We start from the raw sequence: 18141 nt of genomic DNA on the forward strand, positions 1-18141 counted from the left end.
ATGTGGGTGAGTCTATTTTAGTTCTGTGTAGGTGGATGTACGGGGTCTCAGGTCTTCATTTTCCCTTTATTTTTGTTCTTTCATTGCTGCATGGCGAATAATAATAGAAAGGAAGTTGGTAGCTGTGGAAAAGGAAAGGGAATTCAATTAAGTGAAGCTGCAGGAAGTGGTATTGTTGGTGGAAGTGGAAGTTTAAGATTAAAATTAAACAATACTGCTAGAACAAGAAATGATATGGTGTAGAACCATAGCATTTCTGTTTTTGGAGATGTTAGAATAATCAAATGCAACTATTATGAGAATGAATACACTGGAGGAATTTATCGTTTCAAATATCATTTGGAAAAAACAAAGCAAAATGTTGAAGTTTGCATGACTATGCCTAACAATGTTTGAAAGTAAATGTGAGACATTGTTGTTAAATTGCAAAAAAAAATTTATAAAAAAAAATAAACACACGGCAAGAACTTGAAGAAAAGGAAATAAAAGGTGATGTTGGTGAATTTGAAAATGTGGGCAAAAGAAAAATACAAGATGATGTTGAGAGTCCAACAACTCTTTTCAAGGAAAGGAGAGTGACTACCTAATCTACAATTAATTCAATTTTTAAGCAAGGTTTGAGAAAGGATACATGTTTAGAAATTGCTTTATTTTTTTTTATAATAATCTAATTTCTTTTAATGTTGTGAAGAGTGAGGAATTTAGAAAGATGTGTGAGGGAATTGCTTGACATAGTATTGGATTTAAGTTACTATCCTACCATGAGATTTGGGTAAAATATTTGAAGCAAAAAATTGAGGAGACCAATAGCATTTTAGAATAGCACAAAGATACATGAAAAAAAATTGGATGCACCATAATGATTGATGGATGGGCTAACAAAAGGAGGAGGATTATACTTAATTTTTTGTTAAATAGTTTATGCAGGAACTATCTTTTTGAAGTCCATTGATGCATCTGACATATGCAAAACAGACAAAATTTTTAAGATGCTAGATGATGTTGTTGAAGAAGTTGGAGAAGCAAATGTGATACAAATTGTGACGGATAATGCTGCAAATTATAAGGCAGCAGGAGAAATGTTGATGGAGAAGAGGAAAAAGCTTTATTAGACACCTTGTGCTACACATTGCATTGATCTTATGTTGAAAGATTTTGAGAAGATACCATTACATAAAGAAACTTTTGCAAACGGGAAAAAAATAACAACTTACATCTATTTTAGAACTAGTCTTATATCTTTATTGCATAGCTTTACTTAAGGTATATATTTAATTAGATCTGCAGTTACACCTTTTGTAACTTCTTACTTGACTTTGGGATGTTTGAATGATAATAAAGGATTATTATTGAGAATGTTTAAAACTAAAGAATGAAAGGATAGTAAGTTTACCAAAACGAAAGATGGAATAGTTGTAGAAAATTTAGTCATAAATAAGGAGTTTTGGAAAGATATTCTAAATTGTTTAAGAGATGTTTATCCCTTAATTAGAGTATTGCATTTGATGGATTCATAATATCTTTCCATGGGTTTCATTTATGAGGAAATGGATCAAGTTAAGGAGAAGATTCTAACAAACTTCAATGGTGTTAAAAAAAGGTATATTAAACTCTAGTTTAATTTGATAATTTATAGCTTTGGTTTGAAAACTCATTTCTTTTTTCATTTTTTAATCTTTAGTTTCATGCCACTATGGGAGATAATTGATGAAAGATAGGACAACCGATTGCATAGACCTTTGCATTATGCAGAATACTACCTTAACCCAATTTTGTAATATGCTCTAGATTTTGAAGTTAAGCATGAATTATATGAGTGTTTAGAAAGAATGGTAGAAAATATGAATGAAGTGAATAAGATTGATGGTCAACTAGAGTATTTCAAAGCTAAAAAATGAATATTTTGGTACAAAATTAGCAATTACTAGAATGAAAGTAAAAACTCTAGCATAATGATAGGAATCTTATGGTGGAGAACATCAAGAGTTACAAAAATTTGTCATTCGTGTATTGAACTTGACATGTAGCTCATCTGGTTGTGAGCATAATTGGAGTGCTTTTGAAATAACAGGTTATTTCTTAAAACTACCAAGTAAACTACTTTAATTATTGTGTTAAATTATTAATTAATGTTGATATTTATGTTCACATCAAGAAAAGAAATTGTTTAAAGCAAAAAAACATGAATGATGCTATATTTGTTATGACAAACTTAAAATTAGACAATAGTATCAAGAGGAGGGAAGAGTCTAACTTTGACATTAAGGATGTTGCTTCTGATGATGAGACTAATGTAGATGATATTGATAAAAATGACTATTTAGAAGATGATTATCCTGATTGAGGCTTGCAAAATTTATTGTAACAGATTAGTATTAGTTTGACTAATTATATGTTATATTGGATCTAAAATCTATGACTTTTAAGTTATGTTTAATTAAATTATGTGATTTAGATGTTAATTTCCTTATATATGTTATTTTTTATGCTTATATATGTGTTCAAGTATAGTTTTACATGTTTGGTAGGATCTTACAATCTATTTTACGATCCCACGATTTATGATTTTTGATCCCCTTCCTGATCTTAGGTAAGATCCTGATCTTGACAACATTAGAAAGGAAAGAGTTGGAAGGGATTAATTATTGTTTGGAAGTTACTTAATTAGCAGGAAAATATTTTGGGTATTTTTCTAAACTCTCAAAAACCTTTCCAACCCTTCATTTTTTAGTTCCTCTATTTTGGATGAGTTTTTTCTCTCTTATTTTCTAGTACTTTTTTATAAATAAAATTCTATTTTTTTTATAAAAAATGTTAATTTTTCAAGTGATAATTTTTTAAAAAATTACAAAAAATAAAAATAAAAATATTTATTTTTTGTAAAAATAAAAAATATAAATAAAAGATATAAAATATAATATCATTTGTATAATTAAACATCCCATCATCTTCTCCTTTCTATTTTAAACATCCAAACATGGGAGAGATTTAACATTTTTTCTTTTTTTATCCATTCCCTTTTCTTCTAAACTCCTAAATAAAACCTTAAAAAATAAAAAAAAATAATTTAAAAATAGCTCATTATTACAGTTAAATTGAAAAGAAGAAAATGAAATACATTTAAAAATTAGGCCAATCTAACATTTTTTAAAATTAACTATATCTAAATTATCTTTAATAAAATTTTAATTGAGTTTGTTATGTGTTTTATTAAGATCAAGTTTTAGATTCATAAAATGAGTTTTTCCTTTAAAAATTTGAAAATAATGAATTAATTCTTAAAAATTTATAATATTATCTATTTCTTGTCTATTTAAGATAAAATTATATTCATTCTCAGCAATTAAACTGAAAAGAAGAAATTTTATTCTATTTACTAAAATTTTTATTATAATTTTATGGATAATATTACAATAAAAAGTAACATTTTTTGAATTTAAACCTTTAATATAATTCTGTTACCCTTGTTTATTATAAGATTTGTATTAATAAAATATTTACTTATTGTCAATAAAAATAAATAAATCCATTCATTTAGTATGCTAACACATCAATTGACTATTTCATATATAGATATTTTTAGAATAGAGTAAATTTTTTATTAGTTTTAATAAATTAACTATCTGTTTCTTATAAATAAAATAAGACATCAGTTTAACTATTTAATATTATGAATATTTTTAAAATAAAAATATAAAATTATTATATTTAATTATTTTTTATTAATATTAATGAATTATAATTAAAGGTGATGAGATAGGGTATTTGATTAAACTTGTCATTAGTATAAAAAAATATAATAGGTAAGATTAAGTAATTCCGTTATTGTTTAACTACGTAAATGTTATAATAAGTGTAAAAATTTATTATAATACGTTAAAATATAAGTTTAGACACCAAATTTAAAATAAGAAAAGTAGTTATAAATTATTTGATAATGAAATTCACGTTAAATATTAAAAAATAATTTTAATGTAAGTAATTAATTATAATTTTAAATGTTAATTTTACCTTGTAAAATGAACCACTAAAAAAGAAGAAGCAAAACAGTAACAAATTGTTCGTGATACGAAATTTAATATACGATTTTATATAAATTAGAGATAATATTAATAATTTGCATTAATATCCGATGCTTAGCTAAAATTAAACCAAGCTAATGACAGTTATAATCAACGACAAAAAAATATTTGATTGATTTAAAAAACTCTTTTATGGTAAGTCAAATTTAACAAAACATAAATTAATGGGTCTATAAACATGATCAGAGACTAATTAAAATTAAATATTTGTTTGTCTTGGGCCAGCATCATACTTTACTTTTTCTTTTCTTTTAAAATAACAGAAGGCTAAAGAAGCATAGATATTATTGTAGAGTGAAAGCGACGAGCAATAGTTAATTTCTATTAATCCACTCTAATTATAGATAATGTACATTATCATTATGAATAATTATTGTCGTTTAATCATTCAGAATAATAAATTAGTGGCTAATTAGTGTGTCAACTGCTGTTTGTGATGTAGCACAAGTTTTAACAATGATTAACAATATTAATGTAAAACGACTTACTAATTTTAAATCAATGCGGTTTAATTCTATAAATATATAATTATGGACGTACCTAATGGTAATGTTTCCTCTGTTAGGTGACATGACTCAACTAAAACAACATGCAGAAGAATATATTCACTTAAATAAGTGATGACATGGCTTTAAAGATTTGGAACGACGACGTTATTTCATTCTTTGTTTGTGCATTACACACACACACACATTATTTGACCAAAGAAAAAAAAACATTGGGAGAAAAAATCAAAGTTTTTAAAATTAAATTTAAGCATGTAATAATAATTTTATTTAAAAATATTTATTATATTTTAAATTTTTAATGTAGTATATGTTTTATTTTTTGATAAAAAATTATTACGTTTAAATGTTTAAACTCACTTCTAAAGATAATAAAGTTAATAATTAATACATAAGATCAATACAAATTAATTGTATATTATAAATATGTATTGTATTTTAAAAATATACATCATATTAATTGGTAAATGGTTGGTTTATATGTTAAATGATTGAATATATTTATTTATATGAATAATTAATGAGTACTTTTTTTAACATGAATTTTGTAATAAATAAAGATGTAAAAAGATATTAATTATTGATATATTTAAAAATATTTTTTTTATTTTTATAATAAGGATAAACAATGTGTCGTACCCTTATAACATCTGTTAAGGAATTAAAAGTGAATGTTGTTATGTTAATTTGAAGGAATTTGGAGATGACAAAAGAAGCAAGGGAATGGTCAAGGTGGCTATAAATTGAAAAAATCGATTTACAGCATGCCTATAATTTTTATTTTATTTTTTCTCAGGCGATGTTCCGTTGTATAGAACGGTTAAATCATGTTAATTAATTATTATGTTTGTATTTGAATGGAGGAATTAGAGTTTTTAAAGAATTTAAAATTTTTAAAAATGTAGATTTTTATTATTTTAAATATTTTTGTTTAGATAGAGTAATTAAATTACTTACATTCTTAAAAAAAATATTACCACTACATTTGATAAAATTAATTAAAATTATAAAATTATAATTATTAAATTAACCATAATTAAATAAAAAAATTTCTCACTTAAATGAATTACTCACTTAAATATCTCATGCAATACACATTAAGGCTTTGTTTTAAAGTTAAAAGAAAGAGAAAATGAAAGAGTTTGAAGGACAATTAAGAAAAGAGGAAAAAAAAGTTAATAAAAAAAATTAAAATACATGAGCTATAAGAATTTATAATATCTTCTTATTTAAAAACTCATAAATAAAAATAAACATTACATAATTTTTTTTATTTCATTCATTCCTTTTAAAATCTAACTCATGAATGAAGGCGAAGCTAAGCATTTTATTGAGTTAAACTTACAATATTTGACCTAATTGACTTTATCTAAAGATATATTTCTTAAAAAAAAACTACATCTCTGCTTTTGAATGAGCATTGCACAACCATTGTGAAGAAATATTTTCACCCCGACAGTGAAACTGCTTTTATAAACATCTTATATATTACTTTCTAAATTTAATGCTATAATTTATCCATAGGAAATTTTTTTTTAAAATATTTTTTTTAAAAGGACATCTATAATGAGTGTGTTTCCTCTTCCAAATTGTCTCTGAGACATGGTATGGTATGCAAAGAACTATTTTAATTAGATAAAGTTTAATTTTGACCAAGAGGTAAAAAAAATCATATTTCACTAATTATCGTTTATTTCAATAGCTATGATATTGAATGAATTTTATCTTTTTTCTCTTGGTTTTACTATCCACTTTATATATATATATATATATATATATATATATATATATAGGTTTTGTATATTTTAGTTTTATGAAAAAATATTAGAAAATGAAAATAAAAAATCCCATAGGGACTACAACCCATCTCTCATTATGTCTTATTTTGTGCATTTTTTTCCCTTTCCAATTGAATTTTATTTTATTTTTTTAAATTATCTTGACAATAAATTAAAATAAACTCCACATCTTGTATTTTTTGTGTGTGTGTGTGTAAATACACTTAATTTAAAAATTTTTCATTTAACAGAAAAATGGTGAAGCACGTTAACATGGCAATCACTTCAGGTGCGAAGAGTAGGCTTCCTTGGCCATTGATAATCACGTTGGTCAACATTTTTTTTATATCATTGCATTACTTTACTTTCTACTAGCAGCATGCCTCTTTCTTCATGTGAATCAACAATTCAATGCGATAGTTTTTGTTAAAATATTTGTTTAAATTATCAAGATATATCAAAGCCCAAACCAATATGATATAATGGAGTTGTCTTTGAGATTGATCAATTTTCCAATATCATCAATGCAGGTGTCAACACTGTTGCCAAAATGGATTATGTAAGGTTTTTAGCTACGTTTAACGAAAAGTTTTCGATAGTGACATGCCAAATCTCATATGTTTGATGTTATTTCTTTTGAAGTTTCAATTTGATAATGGTAATAAACGATGGTGGCTCTAGTGACACTGGCAAAAGATATGGTGGAGAAAAAAGTTATAATAATTTTAAGAATCATAAGTTAATATAGTTTTATTTAAATTATTATAAATATACATTAATAACATTAAATGTTATATTTTTTAAAATATATTAATTCTTAAGTAATATTTTAAGAACACCCATCAGCATTTTCTTTTGAAAAAATGTTAGGGTTAAGTTTTAAAAATCGTTAAAACTTACTATAATAAGTAAAAATTTGGAAACAAAATAATGACAAAAGAGAAATGCAAATAACATAATCTTTAATGTATTTTTTAAAATGTATTCTTCTTTTCGTTGTTTAATTTTTATTGAAGCTTATGAAATAATTTTGGTTTTACTTTTTATTTCATAAGTCTCACATATAATTTTATAAATAAATTTAAAAAAATGTGTTGAAAAATATTTTTTTTAACTCTCTTGATATTTAGAAACATGGTAAGACCATGATTTCTCCCTTTGGTTGAATTGATTTAAGGGAGAAGAAAACAGTGAGAAATGATTTAAGAGAAAACTACTAATCCATTATATGGAAGATTATATGGATGAAGTAGAAAAAAGTTATTGGTCCAAAATGAGCTGATGACACTTTTCTCTTTCATCCTTTTATTTTTTTTAATCATAGTATTTGAAAAAAAGTACTAGCTTAAAAGTACTCATTCTTTTAATGAGTAACAAACAAAAAGAAGTACCAACTTAACTATTTTTTTTTTTTTTACTTTGTCAAATAAGTAACACAAATAATATTATTTTTTATATAATTTTTAAACAGCACATATTTTTATGATTTTATTTAACTTTATTTTTTCTTTTTTTTAATTACTTTTTTATTTATTTTTATAATTTGAAAAAAGTTAGAAGACTCTATGTTACAACTAAAGTTGTAAAATGAAGATCATTGACTAGGTCAACATTGAACCATTGATTGAACTCATTAGTTAAAAGAACACATTTTAATATATATATATATATATATATATATATATATATATTTCATACAAACTTGTAAAAAATAAAATATGTATAATAAAATTATAAGTAGATTAAAATAATAAAATATATGGTTTATTACAATTTATATTGTCAACTCATACATTTATAATTTTTTATAAAATATAATTTTATAGTTACGAATACTTGGTAAAAATGGTCTTTTTAGAAAGATAAAAACCATTATTATATCAACAAAAAAAGGGCATTCAAAGTTTAAAAATGTAAATTCAGAAACTACATGTAACTAATAAAATATAAATAGTGGGACATACCAGACCAAATTCACCTTTTTAATTTTCAATGCTTCTCTTTTAGCTAACAAATTTCAAGGGAAGCTACCATGCTCCTGCAAATTTTTATGCTATTACTTTTATTATCCTATATAACTCATCAATATTTCCTTCTATTGAAGAAAGTTTCTATATTTATGTTTTGAAGATTAAGAGAATGTTTTTTATTATTTTTATTTTCTTTATAAAGTTATTGTTACAAGCTAGTATCAAATGCACAAGTTTTTTCTTTTTAAATTTTGTTCAATCCTCTTTCTCTTTTCCTGATCTTTTTTCCTTCATTGAGTAGAACTCATTTTTCTTTTATTAATCTGTGGGAGGGGATGTTGAAAATCAAGCCTTTGCATTTTTTCCCTTCTTTTATTTTGCTTTTTCTTGCATTACTTAGCAGGTTCAACATAATTAAAGAATTGTTTTTATATATAATGTAAATTATTAATTTTATAATTATTTTTTATTTAAACTATAAAATAATTACTTTTATAATTAAAGTAAAAGAAAATACCAAATCTTTGTTTTTATAAACTTTTAAACGAGTGATAGCATTACAAATTATACTACATAATATATTCATAGCATTAAATATTAAGTTTTTATTATATATTTGGACACATATTAAAATTTAATTTTAAATAAATAATTTTACTAATAAAAAAGAATATAATAATTTTAATTTATATCTTTAAAAAATATTAAAAATCATTTAGAAATAACTAGAGACCCAAACTTGCTGTCTCACTACTTATATCCTTAACATTCCACGTAATATGAATTTAATAAATATTTAAATAAAAATATCATATTTAATAATATCAATTAAATTATATTAAAATTTATAATTTTTAATATAAATTTAATACATTTAGAAAAATAAAAATATTAAAAATTATTTAAACGGAAACTAATAAAAGAAAATCTGAAAAATTAAAGCGCAGACTCGTGTAAGCTGGAAGACGAGACCAGCTGGAGGATCGTGTCAATCCCGAACACTGTTTCTCACTCTCATCATCCCTCTTCTCCAGATTTCCATTTCCACGCAACCCTCTCCTAATCATCACTAACATCGATTGCGCACACTCAAAGATTTTCGACCTTCGAGCATTGCAACAAACGCCACCGTTTCCATGCCTTGCTCTTCCATCACTTCCACCACTGTCGATAAAACGAAGGATGATTCTTCTCTCCGCGAGTTCAAGCTGAACGAGTCAACCTTCTTGGCTTCACTCATGCCTAAGCAAGAAATTGGTGTCGATCGATTCCTCGATGCTCATCCAGATTACGATGGTCGCGGTGCCGTCATCGCTATCTTCGGTACCACTACACCGTTCACTACTCGTTTTCTTCTTTCTTTTTTTATTTTTTCGGTTGTTAAATTGTTAAGAGGTGAAAAATTGTAAGTTATCTCGAGTTAACGACGGTTTAGTGTGTGTTTGAGTTAATTTTATGCATGATTGATTAAAGCATCTTATATTATAATGGTGTAATTTTAGTGCTTTAGAAAGCTTTGTTTTTTAGGATTATTGGTGATTAACGTTTTCTGCTGTGGTTCACTTGTTGGTGATGAAGATACGTGCATGCTGTGTTGAATGTTCATCACAAGCAATGTTTGCATCTTTACTCTTCTTTTTTTAGTCTATAACCTTTTTTGTTTATTTAATTTTTTCGTGGGAAAGTTTTCTTGTTCATTGTTCTTTGTTCTTTGTAGACCGTGTGGTGCTTACATGAAATCTAACTTGGTTTCATTAATGGCTTGTAAATTTTGCATATGTATTATTGTTATTATTTTGCTTGTATTCTGTGTGTTGCTGTTAAACTGTAATTGCATTTGTTATTGGTTCATAAGACAATTTTGTTCAATTATTAGATCTGCATGTTTACAGATTCTGGTGTAGATCCAGCTGCTGATGGATTACAGGTTACATCAGATGGGAAACCAAAAATTCTCGATGTCATTGATTGGTAAATTGAAAGTACTTCATGTTTGGTTTTAGGTGATAATTCTTTTGAGTGTGTACTGGTTTTCGAATAAAAAATTGCCGTGAATTTGCTTTCTTCAGCAGTGGGAGTGGAGATATTGATACCTCAAAGGTGGTGAAGGCTGATGCTGATGGTTGTATTTGTGGGGCATCAGGTTAGTGCTAGGAATATTAGATAGCATGTAAATACCAATAACAATGGTCAAACATTTTTCATTATATTGTAGTAATTGCTTGTAAGTCAAGTGGTATTTGTAAATGAAAACTAGACCTTTGTAACTTTGTTTAGGGATTAAAACAAACAATTATTACAGTGAGTAGGGAAGTCTGAAAACAAATTGCTACTCGTATTTGTGTGTGCGTTAAAGAAGTTATTTCTAGTATGCCCATATTAAGTGACGAATTATGAATACAATGGCCTGATTGGTTTTGATTTGTTCTATTATTTTGAAAATCAGTTCTGTAAAATAAATTTCAAAAACTGTTTTGAAGAATGAAAATTAGAAAGTGTTTAGATAATTTGTTCCCAGAGTAGTTCTAAAATCTACCTGTTCTTTAATTACAGTCCTGTTGTTGCATTTTTTTTTATTATTGACAGAATAACAAATTTTAAAATATATTTGAGTTGTTTTTGTTCTATTGTTTTGGAAAATTAAGATCAGGAAACACTCTTCCAACCAAAAACTCTTTGAAAACAGAAACCAAACAGGCCCTTAAGCTTTCCTCTTCCAATTTGTCTGATGAAGTATTCCTTTCTTTCTTTGTACCTTCTGTTTTCTCACAGTTGTTGTTTTAGTGTCTTAGCATGCACATGTATCTCTTAAATCCTGTGCTTGTATTTTCACTTTTTTATTTCTTCATTTTTGTTAGTCGAGGGAAATGAACCATTGAATTATTTAAGCTCTTGTCTATGCTTAGATTTTCATGAAAAATATTGTACAGGGGCATCATTGGTTATCAATACTTCATGGAAAAATCCTTCTGGTGAATGGCATGTGGGTTATAAATTGGTTTATGAGCTATTCACCGAAGATTTGACTTCCCGTTTGAAGGTAGCATTATCGTTTTATGAAATATTTTAGTTTCTTTTTAGGCCTCATACCTCTTGCTAATAGATCTAATTTCTGTTTACTCCTCCTGAAATGTACATTGGCAGAAGGAAAGAAAGAAAAAATGGGATGAGAAAAACCAGGAGGAAATTGCTAGGGCTGTAAAACAACTTGCTGATTTTGATCAGGTTCATTGGAATTTTTTTTTGATTCCTTGATATTGTTGGATGGTAGAACCTTAAATTACATATGATGTGCTTATAACACTTAAACATTTTGTACAGTAGGCATGGCATATTAAAGGGGAGGTTGTCCATGCATGTTCTTTTTGTTATTGCATTTTCCTATCTTGTGTCCTCTTGCATTTATAAACATTAATTACCGCTGTTTTTGAGACAATAGACGGTTTATATCTTTCATATTCCAGCCTGCTTTATTTGTTGTATTTTCTTAATCTTTTTCTCTAACTACTCATCTGAAGTAGTGCCTGTTATGCCCTTATGAACAGAAGAGAAAAAGAAATATAAAAGATTAAACAGAGCCTACAAATGAATGTAACTTAGTACTGTTTGATGCACTATTATTTCCTTCTGGATGCTCATTTACCAAGATAAAATCTGTACTTGATTTTTTAAAATTAATTATCAGAGCAAGTTGCAGATAATGCTCTTAATTTTATGATTAGCTATCACACTTAGCTAGATATGACGTGGTTTGTATTTTATAATATTATATCTTCTTGTTACATGTAACTCAAATCATGATTCATTTTCTAGCAACACATCAAGATTGAGGATGCAAAACTTAAAAGGTCCCGTGAAGATCTCCAGAATAGGCTTGATATTCTGAGAAGGCAATCTGAGGTGGGTGCCTAGTGTGTCATATTACTTTTTCTGTCCTTGAAATAGGAAATGAATAATTGATTTGAATTTCTATTTGGTTATAGGACACCCATAAGTAGTGGAATTAGGATATTGATTGAATGATTGTGGCTATATGAAATAAGGTTCAAAAAACCTTTCCATTCATATGCACAGAGACAGCGAAATCGTTGTTTTTTCCCCCTGACTCTTCTCAAAGACTCAAACTGAAAGAGACATTTATTCTTGTGTTTTTGCTCCCACCAAAAATTGTCAATTGAAATTTCTTACTTTGAAAAGGAAATGCTGTTTTATGTTTTAGAGCTATGATGATAAAGGGCCTGCCATTGATGCTGTTGTCTGGCATGATGGAGAGGTTTGGAGGGTTGCCCTTGACACACAGAGTCTAGAGGATGATTCAAATTCTGGGAAGCTTGCTAATTTTATGCCTTTAACTAATTATAGGTACATTTAGTTTCTGATGTTAACATTCATTCTTAATGTTAATCTTAGTTGATAGCTCTTGTCCAGATATGTCTCATGAAATTGGCAGATACTCAAGTTTTGGCAACAGACTTCGTACCCTAAAAAGTTTTTCTCTGTTTGTCAAGGCATACAGCCCCTGAATTGAAAACCTTAATGTTCTATTGATCCATGACTTTGTTTTCCGAGTTATTTCTGCTAAAACAAAATGCTACTGTAAAGATTGTATATATGAAAATGTCTGCCATATCTTGAAAATAAATAAAGGAAAATGTGAAATTAGTTGAATGGGTTGATACTTCAGTGTGTTGTTCTTGTGTGTTTTGAAATCTTTCTCTAGAAACAATGACACTTGATTTTATGTTATATACATCATGTTGAACAGTATTATTATTATTATTATCATTATTTTTGTACAATAAACCTGTTTAGATGACATTCTGCGAACACAACTTTTTAATGTATTTGGTTTCACTCTGGGTTTTTAGATTTCTTACTGGTTTATGTACAACAGTAAAAGAAAAAAGTCCAATAGATAATGTTTTTATTTCCTACAAATGGAAAAACTTAACAATTAAGTTGGATGGGCTTGGTTCCCCACCTTTATCATAGTTAAGGTGTTTCTGAATTAATTTCCTTTACCATTAAAGAAATAAAGTTTATGTGGTTTAGCTCTTGAAGCAATTTTCACTTTATTTTCTAGTAAGTGTAGTATGTATTAAAATCTTTAATGCTTTCAATGCTAACTGTGACTACTTATTCTTTCAGGATTGAGAAGAAGTATGGTGTCTTCAGTAAATTAGATGCTTGTACATTTGTAGTTAATGTCTATAATGATGGGAATGTCTTAAGTGTTGTAACAGACTGTTCCCCACATGCCACCCATGTTGCTGGTATAGCTACTGCTTTCCACCCAAAGGTACTGATATATAACTTTATCCATATAGTGTGGCATTCTTACGAGGAATGTTATACCTTTTGATGTACAATATTGTTGTTAGGAGCCCTTGTTGAATGGAGTTGCACCTGGCGCACAAATAATATCTTGTAAGATTGGGGATTCTCGCTTAGGATCAATGGAAACTGGAACTGGTTTGATTCGGGCACTGATAGCAGCTGTGGAGGTGCTTCAAATCTTTCTTCTTTTTCTCCCTCTTTAGCTGATTATCCTGGATATTCTGACTAGTGAAGTATGATTTGTCTAACGTTTTGTTTGTTTGATGAACTGTTTCTGTTTTAAGATTTTATAACATCCTGGTTAAATAAGACTTTCAATGATGTCCATTCAACATTCTTTTTCAGCAAAAGTGCGACCTTATCAATATGAGTTATGGTGAAGCAACATTTCTTCCGGACTATGGACGCTTTGTTGACCTTGTGAATGAAGTAATTTCTTAGACTTTATTTTAGCTAGGCACCTATATCATTTATTTGCCATATTCTATTTTTCTAAGTTGATGTTTTGGTTGATTTACATCTAGGTGGTGAACAAGCATCGTCTGATATTTGTGAGCAGTGCTGGTAATAGTGGGCCAGGATTGACCACTGTTGGTGCACCTGGTGGTACATCTTCAAGTATCATTGGTGTTGGTGCATATGTTTCTCCTGCTATGGCTGCTGGCGCTCATTGTGTTGTTGAACCTCCATCTGAGGGGCTTGAATACACTTGGTAAATGTGCTTCTTTGAAATCTTTGATGACTTCTTCATTCATTGAAGTTGTATCCATCTGTCTTTAATTGCTATTCCTTTTATGTGCATCATTATTGTTAAGATGTCCCACATTGGTTAAGAATAGAGCCAAAATACTCCTTATAAGGGCTAGGGTAGTCCTCCTCCTATGAGCTAGCTTTTGAGAGTGAGTTAGGTCCAAGTTTCTTAACATGGTATCAGAGCCTATTTAGTTTGAACGGTGGGCTGGCCACATATGTCTAGTCCTGCAAATTTCCCGCACCAAATGTCCAGTCCTGAAGGAGGGAAGTGTGTTAAGATGTCCTACGTTGGTTAGGAATAGAGTCAGAATATTCCTTATGAGGATTAGGGTAGTCCTCTTCCTATGAGCTAGCTTTTGGGAGTGAGTTAGGCCCAAGTTTCTTAATAATTATGATTGCATGATTGATATGATGGAAATAACTTTGCAGGTCTAGCCGAGGACCAACAGCTGATGGAGATCTTGGTGTCTGTGTGAGCGCTCCTGGTGGTGCTGTTGCTCCAGTTCCCACGTGGACTCTTCAACGGCGTATGCTCATGAATGGGACATCAATGGCATCACCATCGGCCTGTGGAGGAACTGCATTGCTCATAAGTGCAATGAAGGTTCTTGCATGTGTTTCTTTCATAGTTTATCTTATATAGTTGGCTCTACCTTGCACACTTATCTATAGTTTTCTGATGTGGATAATCTGCATGCAGGCTGAGGGAATTCCTGTGAGTCCATATAGTGTGAGGAAGGCTCTTGAGAATACCTCAGTCCCCATTGGTGATTTACCTGACGAAAAATTATCTACAGGACAAGGGCTTATGCAAGTTGACAAGTTAAATAATTTTCCCAGTTTTTCCTTCCATGGAAATTTTATTAAATGTTAATTTTGTCACATTTAGATTGACTTAAATACTCCATGACAGGGCTTTTGAATATATACACAAGTGTCAAAATTTTCCATGTGTTTGGTATCAAATAAAAATCCAGCAATCTGGAAAAACAAGTGAGTTTATATTTTACTTCCCCTTTTATGTGACCAAATAAAGGAAAGATGATATCTTTTGGCGTTCCCTTATATTTGTAACGGTAGAAAATGTAGTATGTTATTACTATATATGGGATTAAAATCATTTATGTGCTTTCGCCTAACGCTTAAGCTTTTGGTTTGGGATAGTTGATGCATTAAATGATATCAGAGCCTCTACAGCTGTGTGGTTTTGAGCCCCATTTTTGTAATAACTTGAAGAGTGGGCAATGCAGTAGCCCATCCTACTAAATAGTTGGTTCATGACACTATATATAATTAAGGTACTTGGGGGGAAATAATTTGGCAGACATTCTATTTTATATAGTGAAGGTTTTTCCAACAATGTGAATTTGTATGTAGTTAGTGGGGAATGAAAATTCTAATTATGGTGAAAATAATTGCTGTATAAGTTTTTACATTTATGTAGTTGCATGGCTGAAAATTAGTAGCATTGACCATTGACTTCTGAGGAGGTCAATATTTTTTTTCCATCTTTGAACAATTGTGGCATTGCCCCTGAATAAGTAATCTAATCAATTAGATGACTTGATGCACAACTAAGGTTAGGAAAACAACAATAAATTAAAATAGTTTACATGTAACTTGTCTAGGAGGAAAAACCTTAATTGTTGTAATATCTGATCCTTTTGTATGATTGCTAATGGCAGATCCTTCAACAAGGGGCATCTACCTTAGGGAGCCTAGTGCTTGCCAACAATCTACTGAGGTGAGGTCATTCATAAATTTGGTGCGCATCACTTCATTGATGATTGCAATGATTGAATGACGTCTTTGAAACTTGGAGAATGAAATAAAGGTGGGAAAACCAATTAATGATGACTTGTACTTGGATCCAATCCTGGTTAACTCATATGGGGATTATATCAAACAATGAGAAATTGAAGCGTTAACAATACTACACTAGTTTACATGCCTTGATAAGATGACATGAAAGGAACAAAAATATACAGTTGGTAAAAATTTGTTACTAAAATTTAATCACTCTTGTGAAGTGACAGTTGGGAAGACAGTACCCAATGTGAGTGCAAGTCCCTATTTATAAATTAGATAGAAGGACAATGTGGTACAATACAGTATGGACAACATATATATCCCCTTCACATTCTCAGGTGAACAATACACTTTATTCTCAACACTCCCCAAAAGTTGGATCATATAGATGGATGCTAATTATGATTAATCTGTTACTGTTACAAAGGCAAGTAACCTTACTCCAATCCCTACTGCCATCAAGTGCCTTCTTAGAGATATCATCAATTTGTTAATTTTGTCCTAAGCATGTGCAGTGGGTTTAACTATAAAATGTAACTGTTTTCTCAAATTAGACTTTGTCTTTGTTCTCAATCAGCATTTTTTATGTATTTAGTTGGAAAAAAACATGCTAGAATATTTACTGGATGTTGGTAGTCCCATGAGGTCATTTGGAAATTGGGATGAAGTAATTTTTCTATTTTCATTGTTGTGTCTCATGGGCTTTTTAGGGTGTGTTGTCAGGTCTATAGAGAGATTAACATACTGTGTTGCATGTTTCTTGTTCTTAGTTTTCTTTTTTTTTCCCCTTTGATTTTGGTTTTTATTTCTTTAGTTCCCAAGGATTTGTTGTCCTTTGCACTTGTACTTTTCTATCATAATCAATTCTTTGATTTTTTTTTTAATTATATTTAAAACTCTATTCTTGAATAAGGTGGCCATTGACTTTTGTGTTCTATTCTTTCATGAAAATTTGGGTTTGGGACAATGTGAATGGTAACTTAATTATAACTCCAAAGATTCATACAGAGGGCCCATGAATCCAATATCATGAAATTGCCAACATATTGATCAAAATTCGGATAGTTGCATGTAGTGGCTGACTATGAAAACACTATAGTAGTGTAGTGCATGATGGGATGGAAGATTGTACAACAGTGAGTTGTTTTATTAAACTTATAATTAACTGTTATATATCAATTATAATCAAACATCCAATTAATTTGGTTGACTTATACTGAAATGTGTTTCGACTCATATATTAGGTCCACCAACTTTTTAAATCCCTTATCTGCTTCTATTTTACAAAATTCTTATCTTTTCGTCAGCTACTTGTAAATTTTAGTTATTCTTGTGATTTCAATTGATAAATTTTAATCTTTTTTTACCTAACTTTCGGTTTCATTTAATCACAGTGGACTGTGCGAGTTGATCCAAAATTTCATGAAGATGCCAGCAACTTTGAGGATTTGGTTCCATTTCAGGAGTGCATTGAATTGCATTCTACTGAAGAAACAATTGTGAAGGCCCCTGACTATCTATTGCTCACTCATAATGGTCGTACCTTCAAGTTAGTGTGCTTGACTTCACCGTTATTTTCATTCCATATATTGCCATAAGTTCACATTGAATGTGTTACTAAAATAGTCTTTACCTTTGGCCTTATCTTTTTATTTTTATTTTTTTATGAAGTGGCATTACTACACACCTGATTTATGTTAGATGTTGAATTTGAGCTTTTGTAAGGTAAGGATTGTGTTAGCCTTTATAAGCTCTTATTTATCCATATCTATAGTTGATGCAGGACTTCAACCCACTCCCTCATGCTCGAGATTAGACATCTAGAGTGTGAAAATTGTAGGACAGGGACAGGTTAATTGTACTGGAAAGATTCATGGGGCCAAGTTTTTATTTATTTTTAGTCAAG

At 28.9% G+C, this 18141-nt stretch overlaps 1 protein-coding gene across 8 annotated transcripts in view; it reads left to right on the plus strand.

Annotated features, from left to right (window-relative positions):
* The first annotated feature begins 9266 nt into the window (after positions 1–9266).
* LOC113867996 (tripeptidyl-peptidase 2-like) overlaps positions 9267–18141 on the plus strand; it is a 33893-nt gene continuing 25018 nt past the window's right edge. For 5 of the 8 annotated variants that reach the window (XM_027503541.1, XM_027503542.1, XM_027503540.1 and 2 more), the window contains exons 1-16: positions 9267–9659; positions 10229–10307; positions 10406–10479; positions 11267–11376; positions 11481–11561; positions 12150–12236; positions 12556–12698; positions 13485–13635; positions 13718–13840; positions 14019–14102; positions 14198–14385; positions 14856–15030; positions 15127–15248; positions 15340–15419; positions 16112–16170; positions 17630–17784. In XM_027503541.1, coding sequence (XP_027359342.1) covers positions 9473–9659; positions 10229–10307; positions 10406–10479; positions 11267–11376; positions 11481–11561; positions 12150–12236; positions 12556–12698; positions 13485–13635; positions 13718–13840; positions 14019–14102; positions 14198–14385; positions 14856–15030; positions 15127–15248; positions 15340–15419; positions 16112–16170; positions 17630–17784 — 1898 coding nt within the window. In that variant the 5' untranslated portion in view covers positions 9267–9472. The remainder of the gene's footprint in view (positions 9660–10228; positions 10308–10405; positions 10480–11266; positions 11377–11480; positions 11562–12149; positions 12237–12555; positions 12699–13484; positions 13636–13717; positions 13841–14018; positions 14103–14197; positions 14386–14855; positions 15031–15126; positions 15249–15339; positions 15420–16111; positions 16171–17629; positions 17785–18141) is intronic. The other 3 variants (XR_003505207.1, XM_027503538.1, XM_027503536.1) reach the window with 1 other exon arrangement.

This window comes from Abrus precatorius, unplaced genomic scaffold (assembly GCF_003935025.1).
Source record: "Abrus precatorius isolate BTA unplaced genomic scaffold, Abrus_2018 Scaffold5, whole genome shotgun sequence".
In the NCBI taxonomy this organism is placed as follows: domain Eukaryota; kingdom Viridiplantae; phylum Streptophyta; class Magnoliopsida; order Fabales; family Fabaceae; genus Abrus; species Abrus precatorius.